The sequence below is a fragment of the Sphaeramia orbicularis genome, chromosome 6 (genome assembly GCF_902148855.1).
Source record: "Sphaeramia orbicularis chromosome 6, fSphaOr1.1, whole genome shotgun sequence".
Lineage (NCBI taxonomy): Eukaryota > Metazoa > Chordata > Actinopteri > Kurtiformes > Apogonidae > Sphaeramia > Sphaeramia orbicularis.
Window position 1 is genome coordinate 16,172,597 of NC_043962.1, and position 17,691 is coordinate 16,190,287.

At 36.4% G+C, this 17,691-nt stretch overlaps 1 protein-coding gene across 1 annotated transcript in view; it reads right to left on the reverse strand.

Moving 5' to 3' along the window:
* Positions 1 to 17,691, reverse strand: part of tmtc2b (transmembrane O-mannosyltransferase targeting cadherins 2b) — a 288,126-nt gene that overhangs the window by 69,990 nt on the left and 200,445 nt on the right. The window contains exons 6-7 of the mRNA XM_030136547.1: positions 13,459 to 13,643; positions 7,248 to 7,326 (exon numbers count right to left, since the gene is read on the reverse strand). Of these exons, the coding sequence (XP_029992407.1) occupies positions 7,248 to 7,326; positions 13,459 to 13,643 (264 nt within the window). The remainder of the gene's footprint in view (positions 1 to 7,247; positions 7,327 to 13,458; positions 13,644 to 17,691) is intronic.

The window sequence follows — 17,691 nt, forward strand, 5'->3', positions numbered from 1 at the left end:
GCCACATTATCCGACAGTACAGTGATGTCTCCTATCATCTATTCGCGGATGACATCCAGATATACTGCTCCTTTAACTCCTCTGAGCCCCACAAACTGAGTTCCTTAATAAACTGCTTGTCAGAGCTGAAGCAGTGGCTAAATGATAACAGCCTCCAGCTGAACTCCAGCAAAACTGAGACCCTCATCATTGCCCCGGATAGTGCAATCCCAGGGATCAAACATCACCTTGGAGACCTGAGTTCCTCGGTAAAGACAAAACTGAGGAATCTGGGTGTCATCTTTGACCAGGACATGTCTTTAGAATTCTACTCCAAACACCTAGTCAAAAACTGTTTCTTCCACCTACGCAACATCTCCAAACTCAGATCTATGGTGTCCACAAATGAGCTCGAGATGATCGTTCACGCTTTCGTATCTTCTCGCTTAGACTACTGCAACAGCCTGTTTACATGCTTAAACAAGAAGGAGCTGGCCCGTCTACAGTTTGTCCAGATCTCTGCTGCCAGGCTCCTGACCCGCACAAACAGAAGAACCCACATCACTCCCATCCTTAAATCTCTCCACTGGCTCCCTGTTCTATATCGTCTTCATTTCAAAATTCTTGTGCTAACTTTCCGGGCCCTACATGGCCAGGCCCCTGCATACATTGCTTCCCTGATCCAGCCCTACAGCTCGACTCGTAGCTTGAGGTCTTCAGGACAGTACCTGCTGATGGTTCCACAGACCTGTTTTAGCACACGCGGTGACAGGTCTTTTAAAGCTGTGGCACCACGTCTATGGAATGACCTGCCTCTACACCTACGGTCCATGGACTCTGTAGAGAGCTTTAAGAAACACCTCAAAACCCTCCTGGTCAAAAAGGCTTTTTAGTCTCCCACCTGACCCAGGACCACCACAGACTGATTACACTCTATGTATTCATCATAACGTACTCCATGTGTCATCCCCCCCCCCCCCCAGTCTCTCTATATCTCTATCGCTCTCTCTTTTCTCCTCCTTTACTCTCTCACTCTCTCTTTAACCCCAACTGGTCAAGGCAGACAGCCATCCTTCAGGAGTCTGGGTCTGCTCGAGGTTTCTGCCCGTTAAAGGGAAGTTTTTCCTCGCCACTGTCACCAATCACAAGTGTTTGCTCCTGAAGGATTCTGTTGGGTCTCTGTAAACTTAATTTGATTCTGATTTGAATTGATAAAGCACTTTGTGACTCTGTCTGTGAAAAGTGCTCTATAAATAAAATTTACTTTACTTTACTTACTTATATCAAATCAAAAAGCTCCCAATCGGCTTTCAGATGACATTTGGGTTTTCTCAATAGCGTGAACGGTTCAGGAGCTATGCTAATTTGAATGACGACGGATGTAAAAATGCGTCATTGGAGACACAATCATCCTAAAAGAGTTAAGTAAACATTTCACTTTCACCAGAAAACACCAGATAGAGCAAATATATATATTTAAAAAAATCTCTTTTTTCTTTTTCTTTTTTTTCCCTTTTTTTGGGGGGGTTTGGTAGGTTTGTTGTATGGTTTGTTTGTATATGTTGTGTCTATGTGGTTCCCTGTGTATGGGTACATGTTTGTGCAAATGTATGATTTGAAATAATAAAAAAAAGATAAAAAAAAAAATCTCCATACTGTTGCAAAGTCTTTCCTGTTAAACACAGACTATGTGGACAGCTTGTACCCGAATGAAATGACAGCACTGGAGACACAATAATCTACACTCTAGAGATGTGCCAGGGACCCAAGCCACTGAACAGAAAAAAAAACCACATTCAGGTCTGTTTTGACATGATTTTTTTTCACTTGTTGATAGGGTTGTAAGGAGCCAAAACGCTCGTCGTCTCGTCTTCCTGGCAGCAGAATTCTGTACGAGATTAGCACAAACATCAACGTACAATTAGGAGTGACATCAAACCCAAGGAGCTGAAAAGCAGCTTCTCAGAGTGGAACATTCCACAGCCCACCAGAGACTCCTGGAGTGGGACCAACAGGGTGCAGATTACCACCCAGGTCCGCATCTGATGAAAGGTTCTGCTCTTTGGCGTCTGACAAACAATATAAGAGCAACGCAGTGAGTGGAAATGGGAATGGATATGAGCAGGTGTGCCAAATGTGCAAATCAGCTCAGGGAGGAAACAACACTAAGCTCCTGAAATCACAGATCTCTGGCTCAGTTCCTCTATTATAAACCCAGCGCTGCTCCTTAACGCTGACTGGAGCTTTCATCAACATTTTGACATAATCTCAGTGGCTCTGTCAAACTGCATTTTGCCAACGTAAAAGCCAACCCACTGCAGTACCAAGTCTGGATTACACACTTCGGAGATTTCAAGAGTGTGTGTGTTTGTGTATTCAGCTGCATATGTGAGTGTGTGTGTGAAGAAAAGCAGAAGGAGACAGCAGAAAAAAAGCAAAAGCAGTTATAATGAGCACCAAAGCAGCTGTTCTACATCTGTAATCCAACAATTTGGGTTGTTCTTGTAATGAAAAGCAAATAAACGCTGTTAAATCGTGTATCGTAAAAATCGACTACTGCTTGACCAGAACGTAACAGCGTAGAATCAGCTTGGATTAATCAAACAAGGATTTGAGTGATTAAAAATGATAGAAATGGCAATAAATGAGCTGTATTAGTAATATAAACCCTTCATTTGGGAAAATAAGAAGGGTACTTAGTAGACTCCACCAAGCAGGGTGTTTGGTCTTTATTTATTTATTTATTTATCTATTTGCACATCATAAAACAGCAAGAGAAAAAAAAAAAAAAAAAACAACAACATACAAACAAATAACATCTTTGTGCAGGAGAGGATAGAAGCCAAAAAAGCCTTATGTGAATACCACCCTGGAAATAAACAATACACAGGAAAAAAAAAAAAAAAGAGAAAAAAGAATTACAGGGTGGGGAAGCAAAATTTACAAGATTTTGAGGCAGGGATTGAAAGACAGTGTATGACCAATTAGTTTTTTGAAAGTCATGAGAATTTAAATCTTCAAATCATATTTTACTGCATTTCTAACGGTCTTGTTGTCTACCTCAAGTTCAATTGCCATTTTTCTCATGGATTTGGTTGGATCCTTTAGGATTTTGGATTTGAGAGCTTTAACCCTTTCATGCACGAATTATGAGAACCTTAAGTGTTTTTAGAGTGTTTTTATTCTTCTTCAGGCATGAAAAAAACAATGCGATTGAAAATTTTCTTCTGAAAGATAAATTAAAAAAAAAATAAAATAAAAATACTTTAAAAAATTTTTAAAAATACATAAAAAAAAAAAAAAATTCTTATGAACCTATTTTTCGTGAAGTTACAAAAATGTCCACTCAGCTGGACACCACACGTTTAATTTCTGACGCACAGAAACATGTATTTACTGATAAATTGTGTGAAAACTATGGGGAGGGCTTGTGATTCTAGGGGTTTATGCTCAGAAGAGATCTACATAATGTTACCAATTCATGTCAGAAAAGATATGTAGTGTCTTAAAACTTTAATAAAGATATGTGTGAAAAAAAACAAAACAACGAAAATAACAAAATCCATGAATATAGAAGAGAAAAGCTGTAGAATAGCTGTCCACTGTAGTGACCAGTATGCATGAAAGGGTTAATAAAAGCTTCGGTACGTTTTTTGTTGCTTCCTCCACTTCTAGACTTTCTCGTAATAGTTTTGCTCATAGTCATTCTCTTCTTTCCATTATAAACAGTCTTTATGGACACTCCAACTATTTTTGAAATCTCCTTTGGTGTGACGAGTGCATTCAGCAAATCACACACTCTTTGACGTTTGCTTTCCTTTTTTTTTTTTTTTTTTTTTTTTTTATCTTTTTATGAGCAATGTAACAGAGCATACAAAGGATCATAAATATAATGCATTCATTATACATTGCCTTTTTATATAATTTTTCCCCATTCCCAATCAAACCCCAAGGCCCTCCGAGAAGGGGCAACAGCAGAAACAAGAACATCACAACAGTCTCTGAGCAGTAGAAAATCAAATAAGTACAAGCAGTATCAAATCTGTGGTGTACAAGAATATTAATTGAGCTAATGGAAAAAAAAAAAAAAAAAAAAATCATAGCTTGTAGATACCTGTGTTTACTTTTAAATATTAGACATTACCTACATAGATGTATCAAATGTGACAATAATTAGTAGACAGAACAAATTACAACAAAAAAAAAAACAACAATACCTAAACAATAATAAAACAGAGTAGGGTGGAGGTGTGAAAGATCAATCTGAAGGCAATGTTTGTAAAGACTGAAAGTAATCTAAAAAAGATTGCCATTTATTAAAGAATTTAGTTGAGGAGCCTTGTAGTGAGAGTCTAATCTTTTCTAATTTAAGAAAAAACATAACATCTCTAAGCCAACATGAAATAGACGGACGTTTGCTTTCCTGATTACTCATATGGGCAAAAGTTTCTGAAAAGGTATGGATAATAGTGTTAGGTATGATTATGACATCAATATATGTTTGGTTTCAAAACAATTGACGTAGTGCCTGCTGAGAAAAAACAACTAAATATTCATTGTAAATTTTGCTTCCCCACCCTGTAAAAATACGATATAACTGAAATAATAAATTCAAGTAAAAATGATAAAAATGCAAATCATCAAATACAAATCAAATGATATACAGCCTTACATTTTTTCATGAATTAGAGTCCTTTTCAGATGCTTTTGAAATAATGATAAAGAAGATGCTGATTCTGGCTACTAACCCACTGTTGTGCTGTGTTTTGGTCTGTTTTTTTTGTCTCGTGCTTGTATGTAAAGCTGCTGAATACTTGAATTTCCCTCAGGATTAATAAAGTATCTATCTATCTATCTATCTATCTATCTATCTATCTATCTATCTATCTATCTATCTATCTATCTATCTATCTATCTATCTATCTATCTATCTATCTATCTATCTATCTATCTATCTATCTATCTATCTATCTATCTATCTATCTATCTATCTATCTATCTATCTATCTATCTATCTATCTATAGTTCTTTATCCAAATAAAAATTCCAAACGTTTTCAAAAATGGTATTGTTTTCCCCAAGATCTTTACTTGATGTACTTTTATACTTGTGTTCCTAATATTTTGGTTGAGATTGTACCTGTTGTGTGTAGTAGAAAAGTTCATTGTCATAAATGTACGAATGAATAACTCCATCATTCGCAGGAAATGTTTTACTGACAGAAATGTTTTCAAAACATATGAAAATCACACAAACAAGATTCACTAGGATCACTCCAGCATCGACAGGTTAGTGAAATCATATTAAGTTTTTTATATGTTTTATAAGTGTTATAAGTTCTACTTCCTCCCATTCCTTTTCGAATATGCAGATGAGGTCATATTTTGTTTTCATTTGGCTTCTATGAAACTGGTCCCTAAAAACAGGACATGGGGGCTAACAATTCTAAACAAATTTAGAATAATGTTATGAAGCAAGTATGGAAGCACTTTGGGTCTATTTTAAAAATAAATACTTACTGAGATAAAAGAGAAAACTATTTTTCAGATAAAACACATTTTTATATTATTTTACATGATTATATTTAATACAAAAAGCCAAATGTAACTCAGTCAAAAGGACACGAAAATTAAACGCTACTATTTTTGGGGGAATCTAAGTAATTATACAAGGCAGAGTGTTTCACAAAAATGACCGCTGTTGCAAAATCATTCGCGATTCATTTGTGTTTAAATGGGCAGGTTCTGCGTGTAATGCCAATGGACACGATGGGTTACACACGAAACCTGGAACGAGACTGAGATTCATGAAAAACCTACATGTCTGGATTAGAAAAAAACACTAGGACCATCAAATTTAACACAGTATTTTTATTTATAGCGCTTTATAAGACCATTTACAGCCATGTTTTTCAGATTAAATGCACTGACACCTAGGTAGCTTTTACTGTCTGAATTTTGGTCCTATTTTTGGCCCCAATATTTAATCAAAAATTCATTAATTTTGGGATGGCTCAGAGCAAGAGTATAATTTTTTTTGCAATTATCTGAGGTTATCATTAGGTACATCCTGAGGGGAATATGTCTAAATTTGTCTTTTATTATTGGGTCTAAAAAGCTGGTAAAGTGTCAGGTACCAAAATGAACCCAGTTGCAATCTGTTATATTTCTAACAACTAAAGAACTCTCGACTATGAGAGAAAAACACAAAATTCCAGACTTTTCAAGGTCTGGAAAACAGCGCTTCAAAATTCCATGCTTTTTAAGACTTTCAAGACATGCGCAAACACCCTGTAAGGCCTTTCAATCATCCTGTTTTCATGAAAATGAGCGCTGCAGTTTTTGCATGTGCCTGCTACCAAATATATATTCAAATATACATGTCGAGGCCCAAAACGGAATCTGGCCCGATTCAGAATCGGGCCGGCCCAGAATGGAATTCTATTCTAAGCCGGCCTAGAATGGAATCCTGCTGCTATAATGTTATTTTTATACCATGTTTAATGCAAATGATCTAAATTGTTACAAAAATCAATACACGGAATTTGCAAATATGTGAAAAAAAATGAAACAAACAGCATTTTAATTGTAAACTATAATACACTTTATTTACAAATAGAACCTAGTGGTACTCCCCACCAATATATGGTACAGTGAAATCGACTGAAATTGACAATAGTTACTCAAGGTATGTAAGACTGAAAATGTAAAATTATGACAAATTATGGAATTATGGATCATTTGCATTAAACATGGTATAAAAATAACATTATAGCAGCAGGATTTCATTCTAGGCCGGCCTAGAATAGAATTCCATTCTGGGCCGGCCCAATTCTGAATTGGGCCAGATTCCGTTTTGGGCCTCGACATACATATTATTCTGACCTGAGCATTTTTAATGGTGCTAAGTATAAAGTTTTTCATGTTCTCTTGTAATCTGTTATATTTCTAAGGACTAAAGAACTAATATGCGTACACAAAAATTCGACTGAGAGGAACTTTTTCCCATACTTTATCAAGACGTTCACACAAAATTCTGGAAAACAGCGCTTCAAAATTCCATATTTTTTAAGACTTTCAAGACCTGCACAAACACCCTGTCCAAGGCTCCACCATCCTGCCTATCAATCATCCTATTTTCATGAAAATGAGCGCTGCAGTTTTTCGCATGTGCCCACTACCAGACAAACCAACAAACAGCCATGACAGAGATAAAAAAAAACAAAAAACAACTTTCTGCTTCCGATCTGATAGAAAAGCAGCTCTTACCCATCATGTTGTAGAGGCTCTGTGGTGCAAACTGTCTTGGCATTTTCTGTATTGCTTCTTTAAATACAGAGAGGGCCTCCTGTGAATGAAACAAATGAAAAAGAAGGGTGGGGGGATGTTTGCATTAGAGAGCGGAGAGACCCTGACAGAGGAACCAGCGCTGGGGTAACTAGTCATTCCTCCCCCTGCAGCTGGGGCCCCGACACTGTGAATACGCAGCGTGGAATTGGGGGTCGCTGGGAGGCTGGTTTCTACAGAACTGAGCAGAAAAGGTCGATCCTCAGTGTCACGGCTGTTAGGACGACTAGAGCGGTGTCACATATTGACTGTGGTATCATGGTTATTATCGTTAATGAAAACTTACCAAATGACAAAAACTAGAATTGTAAAAATATTTTCGTCAACTGAAATAAATAAAAAGTATAATTAACCCTTTCATGCATAGTGGTCACTACAGTGGACAGCTATTTTACAGCTGTTCTCTTATGGTATTTTCAAGGATTTTATTATTTTAGTTCCATATCAACCAACACAGTACGTTTATGCATCATCTCATACACTGCAATCCATACCATTACTTTAACTTTGCTGTTGATAAACCTGATCTGCAGTAACACGTTTGAGTGTAAATCAGGTGCTTGTTATTGTTGTTAGACTGTCATTAACATAATTTTTTTTTTTTTTTTTTTTGCATATAATCCCCATAAAGTGAGTATGTTAAAATGTGACAAAACATCAGATTAACAATATTTTTTTTTTAATTATTTCATTGTTTTCACACAGTGTTTCGGTAAAAACATGTTTCTTTGCTTCAAAAATTAAACACATGGCGTCTAGCTGAGTGGACATTTTTGCAACTCCATGAAAAATATGTTCATACAAAACTATTTCAATTGCATTTTTTTTTTTTTTCATGCCTAACGAGGAATAAAAACACTCAACACTCAACACAATTAAGGTTCTCACAATTCATGCATGAAAGGGTTAAAAGAAAAAAAAACGATAACTAACTGAAACTGTATTGTGTGTTTACAAAACTAACTAAAACATATAAAAATTCTGGATAAAATTCCTTTCGTTTTCATCTTTGTTAATGTCGGATTGATATAAAATCGATTTATTTCCCTCAAGTAATTTTAGCTGCTGGCACCATATGATATTTAACGATCCGTCACTTCCTGTCACTTGTCGTTTAGAATCGTCTTCTCGTTGCCACTCTACCTGGAAACATGGAGACTAAAGTTGGGAGAAAGCAGCAGAGTCCTGTACGGCACAGGCGTCAAACATGTGTCCCGGGGCCCAGATCCGGCCCTCCAAAGGGTCCAGTCTGGCCCTTGGGATGAATTTGTGAAATGCAAAAATTACACTAAGATATTAACAATCCTTTTAGTTCAGGTTCCACATTCAGACCAATTCAATCTCAAGTGGGTCAGACCAGTAAAATACGATCATAATAACATATAAATAATGACAACTTCAAATGTTTTGCTTTGTAAATGTAAATATTTTCATGTATTTACACTAAAACAAAGTATAATTTTGCAAAAACTGTGAATAACCTGAAATGTGTTAAGAGACGTAAGTACAATTTTAACAATATTCTGCCCATTACTCAATGTTTTGTGTATTTGTAGATCCACTGTGATCTGTAAGTTATAATGTACATGTGGAAATGCTAAACTGAGGCAGAATATTGTTAAAATTGTACTTATTTTTTCAGTTTGTTCATGTTATTCACATCTTTTGAAAGGATAGTTTGTAGATGGAAGCCTTTTCAAAATGTAAATTAACTTTTTTCGGTTTAAAACATCAAGAAAAGTTTGGCGTTGACGTAATTTACAGGGTGGGGAAGCAAAATTTACAATATTTTGAGGGAGGGATTGAAAGACAGTGTATGACCAATTAGTTTATTGAAAGTCATGAGAATTTATTTGCCACAAGAAAATTGACATAATAGAAAATGTTTTTATTCTATGTGTCCTCCTTCTTTCTCAATAACTGCCTTCCCAAGCTTCCTCAAACTTGCGCAAGTGTTCCTCAAATATTCGGATGACAACTTCTCCCATTCTTCTTTAATAGTATCTTTAAGAAAGTCAACATTGCTGTGTGATGTTCTGTTGGTAGCATGTTCTAAAACGCCCCAAACAGCAGAATCCAGAGGGTTTAGATCTGGGCTAGAAGGCGGCCATAAACATGATTCCCAAAAATTGCTAAAGTTGGATTTGTTGCTGTTGTCAACAAGTGTTTTGGTGTTCTTGTGTAAGATTTTAACTTCAAATCATATTTCACTGCATTTCTAACAGTCTTGTTGTCTACCTCAAGTTCAATTGCCATTTTTCTCATGGGTTTGGTTGGATCCTTTAGGATTTTGGATTTGAGAGCTTTAATAAAAGCTTTGGTACGTTTTTTGTTGCTTCCTCCACTTCCAGACTTTCTGGTAATAGTTTTGCTCATAGTCATTCTCTTCTTTCCATTATAAACAGTCTTTATGGACACTCCAACTATTTTTGAAATCTCCTTTGGTGTGACGAGTGCATTCAGCAAATCACACACTCTTTGACGTTTGCTTTCCTGATTACTCATATGGGCAAAAGTTTGTGAAAAGGTATGGATAATAGTGTTAGGTATGATTATGACATCAATATATGTTTGGTTTCAAAACAATTGACGTAGTGCCTGCTGAGAAAAAACAACTCAATGTTCATTGTAAATTTTGCTTCCCCACCCTGTATATATTATTATGTTATTATTTTACTGGTTCGGCCCACTGCAGATCAAATTTAGCTGAATGTGGCCCGTGAACTAAAATGAGTTTGACACCCCTGATGTACGGGATTAGTTTGAATACGACGGTGAAGATAAAAGATATAAAGAAACTAAAACTAAGCATTTAGAAAATAACGAAAACTAATAAAAACTAGCAAACCTGCTTTAAAAACTCATTAAAACTAACTGAATTAGACCCAAAAAAAAAAAGTCAAAACTAAATAAAACTAAACTATAATGAAAAATCCAAAACTATTAGAACCTTGCGTGGTATGTGTCCAGAGCAGGTCCGCTGATTTACTTTGGAGCTCGTTAGGAGTTTACAGTAAATGGTACTAGGACCTGGAACTACTTAATTTCAGAAGAAAATGTTGTGGTTAGAGGTCGGAGGAAGTGGAACTGCTCTCTCGTTCTTTCTCCGGCATGCCAGCAGTTAATAAAAGGCTTTATTGAATCTGCAGCACCACTGCTTCGTTCCTGATTGAATCAACAGCATCAGTGCTTATGTACAATATAAACGTACAGCATTGGAAAACTACTTACTTCAGCCAGTACTGTAAGGGTCTTTAGGGGCGTGAAAGAGAGTGAATTTGTTCGAAACAGCCTGAGGATTATCTGCACAAAACACTGCGTCCCCAATGACACAGGCAATTTTGGAAGCTGTCCATTTAAAACCTAGCGTTTTCTCCGAGGCCCCCAAAGGCTGCTTAGGAAAGTGCCTGCATTTTATCTCTATTCAACCACATTTCCACATTTTCTTAACATACGCTGCATTTAAAAGGACATCCGCGAACTAAACAGATTAAGACATATGTTAAAATACACATAATTACAGAATAGACGTAGATTTATGCATCTGCATTAGAGTGCTGCATATGTAATCATGATATTTTATATTTACAATCATTTCAATGTAGTTTCCATGTAAATCAGTGCCTTTTATGGTAGAATGTAATGCTTACCTCAAACAGGAATGACTCGTAGGGTTTTTATTTTCATTTCTAAACATAATTAACATGGCTAGAGTCTATAAGTTACTTGAGTTTTACAGAAATTACAAATGCAGCACTTGCAGAAACTTGACAAAAGCATATTTACAGTTGCGGAAAAAATTATTAGACCACCCTTGTTTTCTTCAATTTCTTGTTCATTCTAATGCCTGGTACAACTAAAGGTACATTTGTTTGGACAAATGTAATGATAAAAACATAAATAGCTCATACGAGTTTAATTTAAGCGCTGATATCTCTCCATTTTCCATGGTTTTCTTGATAATAACCAAAATCACTAAAGTTCCTCTTAGTGCTGTCCCGATCTGGATTTTTTTTTTTTGTTTTGCTTCCGATTCGATACAATTTTTTTTTGGATTAGTTTTGCCGATTTCGATCTGATACCAATCTGATACTGACTTTTTACAATAAAATTTTGATTTAAATTTGGACTGATTATTTGTAGGTTATTATGCTATTATTTTACTTGAGATCACAATTGGGCTGAATGTGGAACCTGAACTAAAACATGTATGACACCTTTGACTTAAAAACTTTAGTATAATTTTTGCACATTCCAAATTCATACTGTGGGACAAATTAGAACCTTTGACAGGCCGGTTTTAGCCCATGGGCCGTATGTTTGCCACTGCTGTAGTTGGTCTATGGACAGGTCTGTCCAGGTATTATATGGGGGTGCGTTCCGTGCTGTACGTTAGTGATGCATGGAACAGGGGGTTACTCATGGTTCGAGTTGGGACGGGTCAAAAGAATGTCAGTTTATTTGGAGGGTGGGTCAAATAATTCCACAAAAGCCCCACGGGTTGAAAAAACCTGACTCACACATCACGACCAGACCTTAAAGTGAAAGAGAAACTTATAGACGCTTTACTAATTCCTCTACGCCTCCGCTGTTGTGCAACTAATGCCACGTTTCCACTACGTGGTACCGGCTCAACTCAGCTCGGCCTTTTTGCGTTTCCATTATGAAAAAGGACCTAGAATCTGGTACCCGGTACTAGTTTTTTGGTATCACCTCCGCCGAGGTTCCAGGACTGGGGAGCAGATACTAAAAGGTGACGTGTAAACACTGCAGGAATCTGATTGGTCAGAGAGTCGTCTCTGTGACCCGCCGTTTTACAAAAAACAGATGTGGAAGTTTACAGTAAATATAGCGGTAGGTTCATCCACTTGATGACAGCCCGAAAACTACACCATGGTCGGTCCAGGAGATTCACATGTAAAAATTCAGCATGAGCTTGACGAAGGAACACACAACAAGCGAGTTTATCAGTAACTCTCTGAGCAGACGACACGGAAGTAACGCGCCGCATCGCTATGACAACCAGGTGCTGTAAAGTCAGTAGTGTCCTGTAATGGAAATGGTATCCAGGAATAGGACCTGGTACCCGAGTCGAGCCAGTTCCATGTAGTGGAAACGTGGCATAATCTTCCTTTTCCCTACCTTTGGAAACTTTAATTTGAGGGGGAAAGGCGTTTGTTTACCCCCCCAGAACCGGGCACGGATCGGCCTGATCTCATGACTAAATCCAATCTGATCTTCTAAAAAATGCCAGATCGGCAGCCAATACCGATCTTCAGATCAGATCGGAACATCAATATCTATGGCATTGTACTGCCAAAAACAGTGCTTTTTGGCATTCCATGTTTTCTTTTCTGTCTGTTTTAGTCACATGATACACACAGGAGTTAGTACCAAGGTTATAATAGTTTTGGATTTTTCATTGTAGTTTAGTTTTACTTAGTTTTGACTTTTTTTTTCCTCTAATTCGGTTAGTTTTAATTACTTTTTAGAGCAGGTTTGCTAGTTTTTATTAGTTTTTGTTTTTTCTAAATGCTTAGTTTTAGTTTAGTTTTTAGTTTTTTTTATATATTTTCTCTTCTTCTCTGTTGTATTCAAATAAATCCCAGACAGGACTCTGCTGCTTTCTACCAACGTTAGTCTCCATGTTTCAAGGTAGAGTGGGGACCAGAAGACGACTGGAAACCACAAGTGATGAGAAGTGACAGACCGTGAAGTTCTGTATGGTGCCACTAGATAAAATTGCTCGAGCAAAATATATTGATTTTATATCAATCCGACATTGACAAAGACGAAAACGAAGGGAATTTTATCCATAATTTTTATTCATTTTAGTTAGTTTTGTAAACACACAATACAGTTTCAGTTAGTTATCATTTTTTTCTTTTAATTATAGTTTTTATTTATTTCAGTTAATGAAAATGTTTTTACAATTCTAGTTTTCGTCATTTCGTTAGTTTTCATTAACGATAATAACCTTGGTTAGTACTTGATTGCATAACCCTTGTTTCTGATGACTTTTGATGGTCTAATATTGTTTCTCCACAACTGTTTTTTACTATCTACACACAGTCTTCATTCAGAACATTGTTTTTTTCTTTTTTTTTTTTTTTTTTTTAGTATGGATCGTTACCTCCTGGTGTCCCTGCTCATGTAGCAGCTTTCCCAGGTTGTAGAGGCAGCTGGTGACTGAGCTCTTATGGGCGTGGGGGTCCTTCAGATTTTCATCCGGAATGTCAGCACAAGTGAGGAAGGTCCGCTTGGACTCATCTAGACGACCTTGATTCATCAGGATAATGCCCGTGTTCAAGTAGGCCGCTGTTGGAATAATAAACACAACCTGGTGAGGACTCACAAAGTGTAAAGTAATGACCGGTTCATAAGAAATGCAGCCGTGCGCCGTGAAGCCGTAAACCACAGGTGACCTTTTTGATGCTTTATGTCTGACCTTTGGCTGCATCCTGTGGGATACTTTGGATGCTTGTTAAACTTTTTTTCATCAGCGGTAAAAGATAACGCTGAATGATCAATACACAGCTGAAAAGTAATTAGTCTCTGTGGATCTGCCTCTCTAAACATCAAGTCTGGCTTTTGGAATAAATTAACTTGATACAACAGATCGACGTGAGGGGCTCTAGATCTATACGGCCCTTTAGGGTGTGGATCAAGTCAGAGGGGGGTTGTTAAGAATCAAACAGCATTTTTAGTCTTCTGTACGTTGTTACCTCAAAAAGCTGACATTATTTTAAGCCCTGGCTTTGCTTAAGATGCTTTGTATTTTCCAGCAGCTGAAACAGCATCATTAATAACCCTGTCAGACACAAAGCACCCATGGGAATATAAGACAAGATGGCACATGTTACCTCAAAAGCTTTTTTTTTTTTTTTTTGCCAGAATATTTTTTTTTTATTGAGGTTTACGTTCATGAAAGTAGAGCATTCACTTCAATCATAATTTACCCTCCTTTACATATCTGTACCATTTAATTAAAAAAATAAATAAGAAAATAACCGCATACAAAACATCAAACAAAGCTTCTCTTTTTTGACACCGGTAGTTCAAGTAAACAAAAATCAGAATCCAATGGAATCCTCCAAGTCCAGGGTATACAAGTGTACTGCGAACTGCATACATATAATGCTAAGAGTCAACTGAATTGCCTATCACAGGGGTGTCAAACATGCGGCCTGTGGGCCAAAATCGGCCCGCCAAAGGGTTCAATCTGGCCCGTGGGATGAATTTGCAAAGTGCAAAAATTACACTGAAGATATGAACAACCAATTATGTCGAACTCTTTTTAGTTCAGTCCACATACTGACCAATGTGAGCTCAAGTAAAATAATAGGAACATAACGTATGACTCCAAATATCCTTCTTGGTTTAATGTGAAAACCAAAAATATTACATTTTGCCTATAAATATTATGCCAAATGTTTGTTTGTTTTAGTGAAAAACAAAACAAAACAAAACATTAAATCATGAAAATATTTACTTTTACAAGCTACTCAAACAAAAAAGATGAGAATAACTTGAAAAAACTGAAATTTCTTAAGAAAACTAAGTAAAATTTTTCCAATATTCTGCCTTTTACTAAATGTTTTGTGCCTTTGTAGATGTATAAATGATACAATGAGGCATAATATTGTTAAAATTGCACTTATTTTTCTAAAAAAAAAAAAAAATCAGTTTTTTCAGGTTATTCTTGTCTTTTTGGTTTGGGTACTTTGTAAAAGTACATAATGTCATAATTTAATGTTATTTTTTTGCACTAAAACAAATAGAGAAGTTTGGAGTTATCATTATTTATAGGTATTGTGCTATTATTTTACTGGTCCAGCCCACTGGAGATCAAAGTGGCCGAATGTGGCCCCTGAACTAACATGAGTTTGACGCCCCTGGCCTATTAGGTCTAAAGGCGAAGACACACCAACCCAACCGCCGATCGTCATCAGAAAGGTAGCTAATCAGTCAGCTTGCGTCTCCCTGATGCGGTCAAAAAAGTGTGAAGAACACACCAAATCGACTACGGACTCCAGCGTACGTTCTGCGCTTGCGTGAGACTTAAAACCGGAAAATGACGGAACATCTCAGCTCGCTGTCATCAGTCAATGCTGTCAGCAGAGAGTTTTGAGTAGTCCAGAAAAGTTGTTGTTGTAGTACTTGTTTAACGGTTGGCTAGTAATAAGAAGATACTGGTGTTGTCAGCTCTAAGGCTTCTTCTTATGGAAGAAGAAAGATGTCAAAGGTGAAAACTAAGGAGAAATCGCACAATGCTAACAATGCTAACAGTGTTCACTTCATGGAATGAATGAAGTCCATAGACAACACTGACTGGCACTCATTCAGATATGATATGAGCAGTGACTGGACTATTATAGAAGACAATAATAGTGTGAAGTACCTCGGCATAGCTGGATTCGCATGGAAACTTCTTGTTCACTGATTCACTAGTCAAGGGCTATCCCTCCACCAATCAGATCGGTCCGACTGAACGATGGGTAGTGGCCGATTACACATGTTGAACCGGCCGAAAAGACTGGTGACGGCATTAACGATGGCCGATTGCACAGAACACATCAACCAGACTCATGCCACTGATCTCACCAGACTGCCCGACGACATCCGATCGCCGAAAACCGGGTTGGTGCGTCTTCGCCTCGATGCTAACAGTCAAATGAATTGCCTATTAGGTCTAACTCTTTGACATAGTTAAGTCTCCAGATTTTTTCAGATACTTGCCGTTTGGCTTTCTGAATGTAGTTTATTCTTTCTAATAAGCTTATATTATTTTATTCCACATCTACACGCCATATAATCTTATCTGTTATTATGTTAAGTTATTTGATGATGAGAATGGAGGTGGGATTAAATAAGTTTTTTCTTCTTCCCACTCCTTTTCGAGTATAGATGAATGATTTTTTTTTTGGAATTTTGAATTTGCATGTCTTCTGTAAATGCTCGAAATAAACAAACAATGAATGAATGAATCTGTCCCACAGAAAAAACGTCAACAGTCAATATCTAGACTTTAATCAGTTAGTAAAACTGTATTAAAAATAGAGAATGTAAGAATTTTACCAAAACCAGCACAAACCCAGACCGATTCTTCAGCGCAGTCCTGCGTTTAGTCAATAAAAATGCAGCTGTTTGTACTAGTTAGCTCCCAATAAGCTAGTGAATGATGGGGTAACCTTGAGAAACGCTTTAACTATCACACTCTCATCCTGCTTTCCATGTGTCTGCCTCTTAGCGTAATTAATTAAACCTTGTTATCGGCTGTAACAGATTGGATAATTGCAGGCTGAATGGAAATTTTCTAGTCTAACCCTGATCTTGATTAGGTCTATAATTAATCTACGGAAGAAAGGGAGAGACATTTAAGAGTCTCTGTTTATCTGTCATTGACTGATGCCTTGAACAATGGGGAGCTAATTTCGTGCTTGATCAGGTAGGATTTTTAATAATCGGGGAATGATACCAGTGAAGATGACGCGTTATCCAATGAAAGGCAATTAAAAGGAAGGGAATTTTAATATGACGGAGAGCAGAGCTGAAAAAATAAATAAATAAAAAGAGATGCAATAAAAGTAGGAGGAGTTAGAGAGATGATAGTGCTACAGCCTGAATTTGTAATTTGTTTTATTAATATCTGGTAGGATAATTTGTAAATGGGTATTATCATATTAGTGTATATCGATGTCCAAAAAACAAAACCTCCTATCTGCAAATTCTTAGATTTTGAGTTTTCACATTAAATGGACTGCACTTTGGGAGGCATAAATACCTAGTATGTATTGTTAACACATAATATAGAAAGAGAGTCTGAGAATAGTAGAATATGCTTGGATATCTTTAACAAAGACCACACTATAATAAAACTAAATGTTTTTTTTTGTTTCCTGAAAAAAGTGTTTTTTATTTCAGATAGGCGGTTTTGCATTCTGGCCTTCGATATAGGAAAAAGGATGTGTGATATTGTTATACTATTATTATTATCATCATCATCATCATTATTATTATTATTATTATTATTATTATTATTATTATTATTATTATTAGTAGTAGTAGTAGTAGTAGTAGTAGTAGTAGTAGTAGTAGTAGTAGTAGTAGTATATTGATATTCATATACAGTAATAATTGCTATATAGTGATCATAAGGAATAGAGATCAGGGGTAGGAGTATATAAGTTTTTACTTCTTCCTACTCCTTTTTGAGCATGAATAATTTCCATTTCATTTATTTTATTTATATTATTATTATTATTATTATTATTATTATTATTATTATTATTATTATTATTATTATTATTATTATTGGGGTTTTTTTTGTTTTTGTTTGCTTATCAACCTTTTATGTACCAGTACT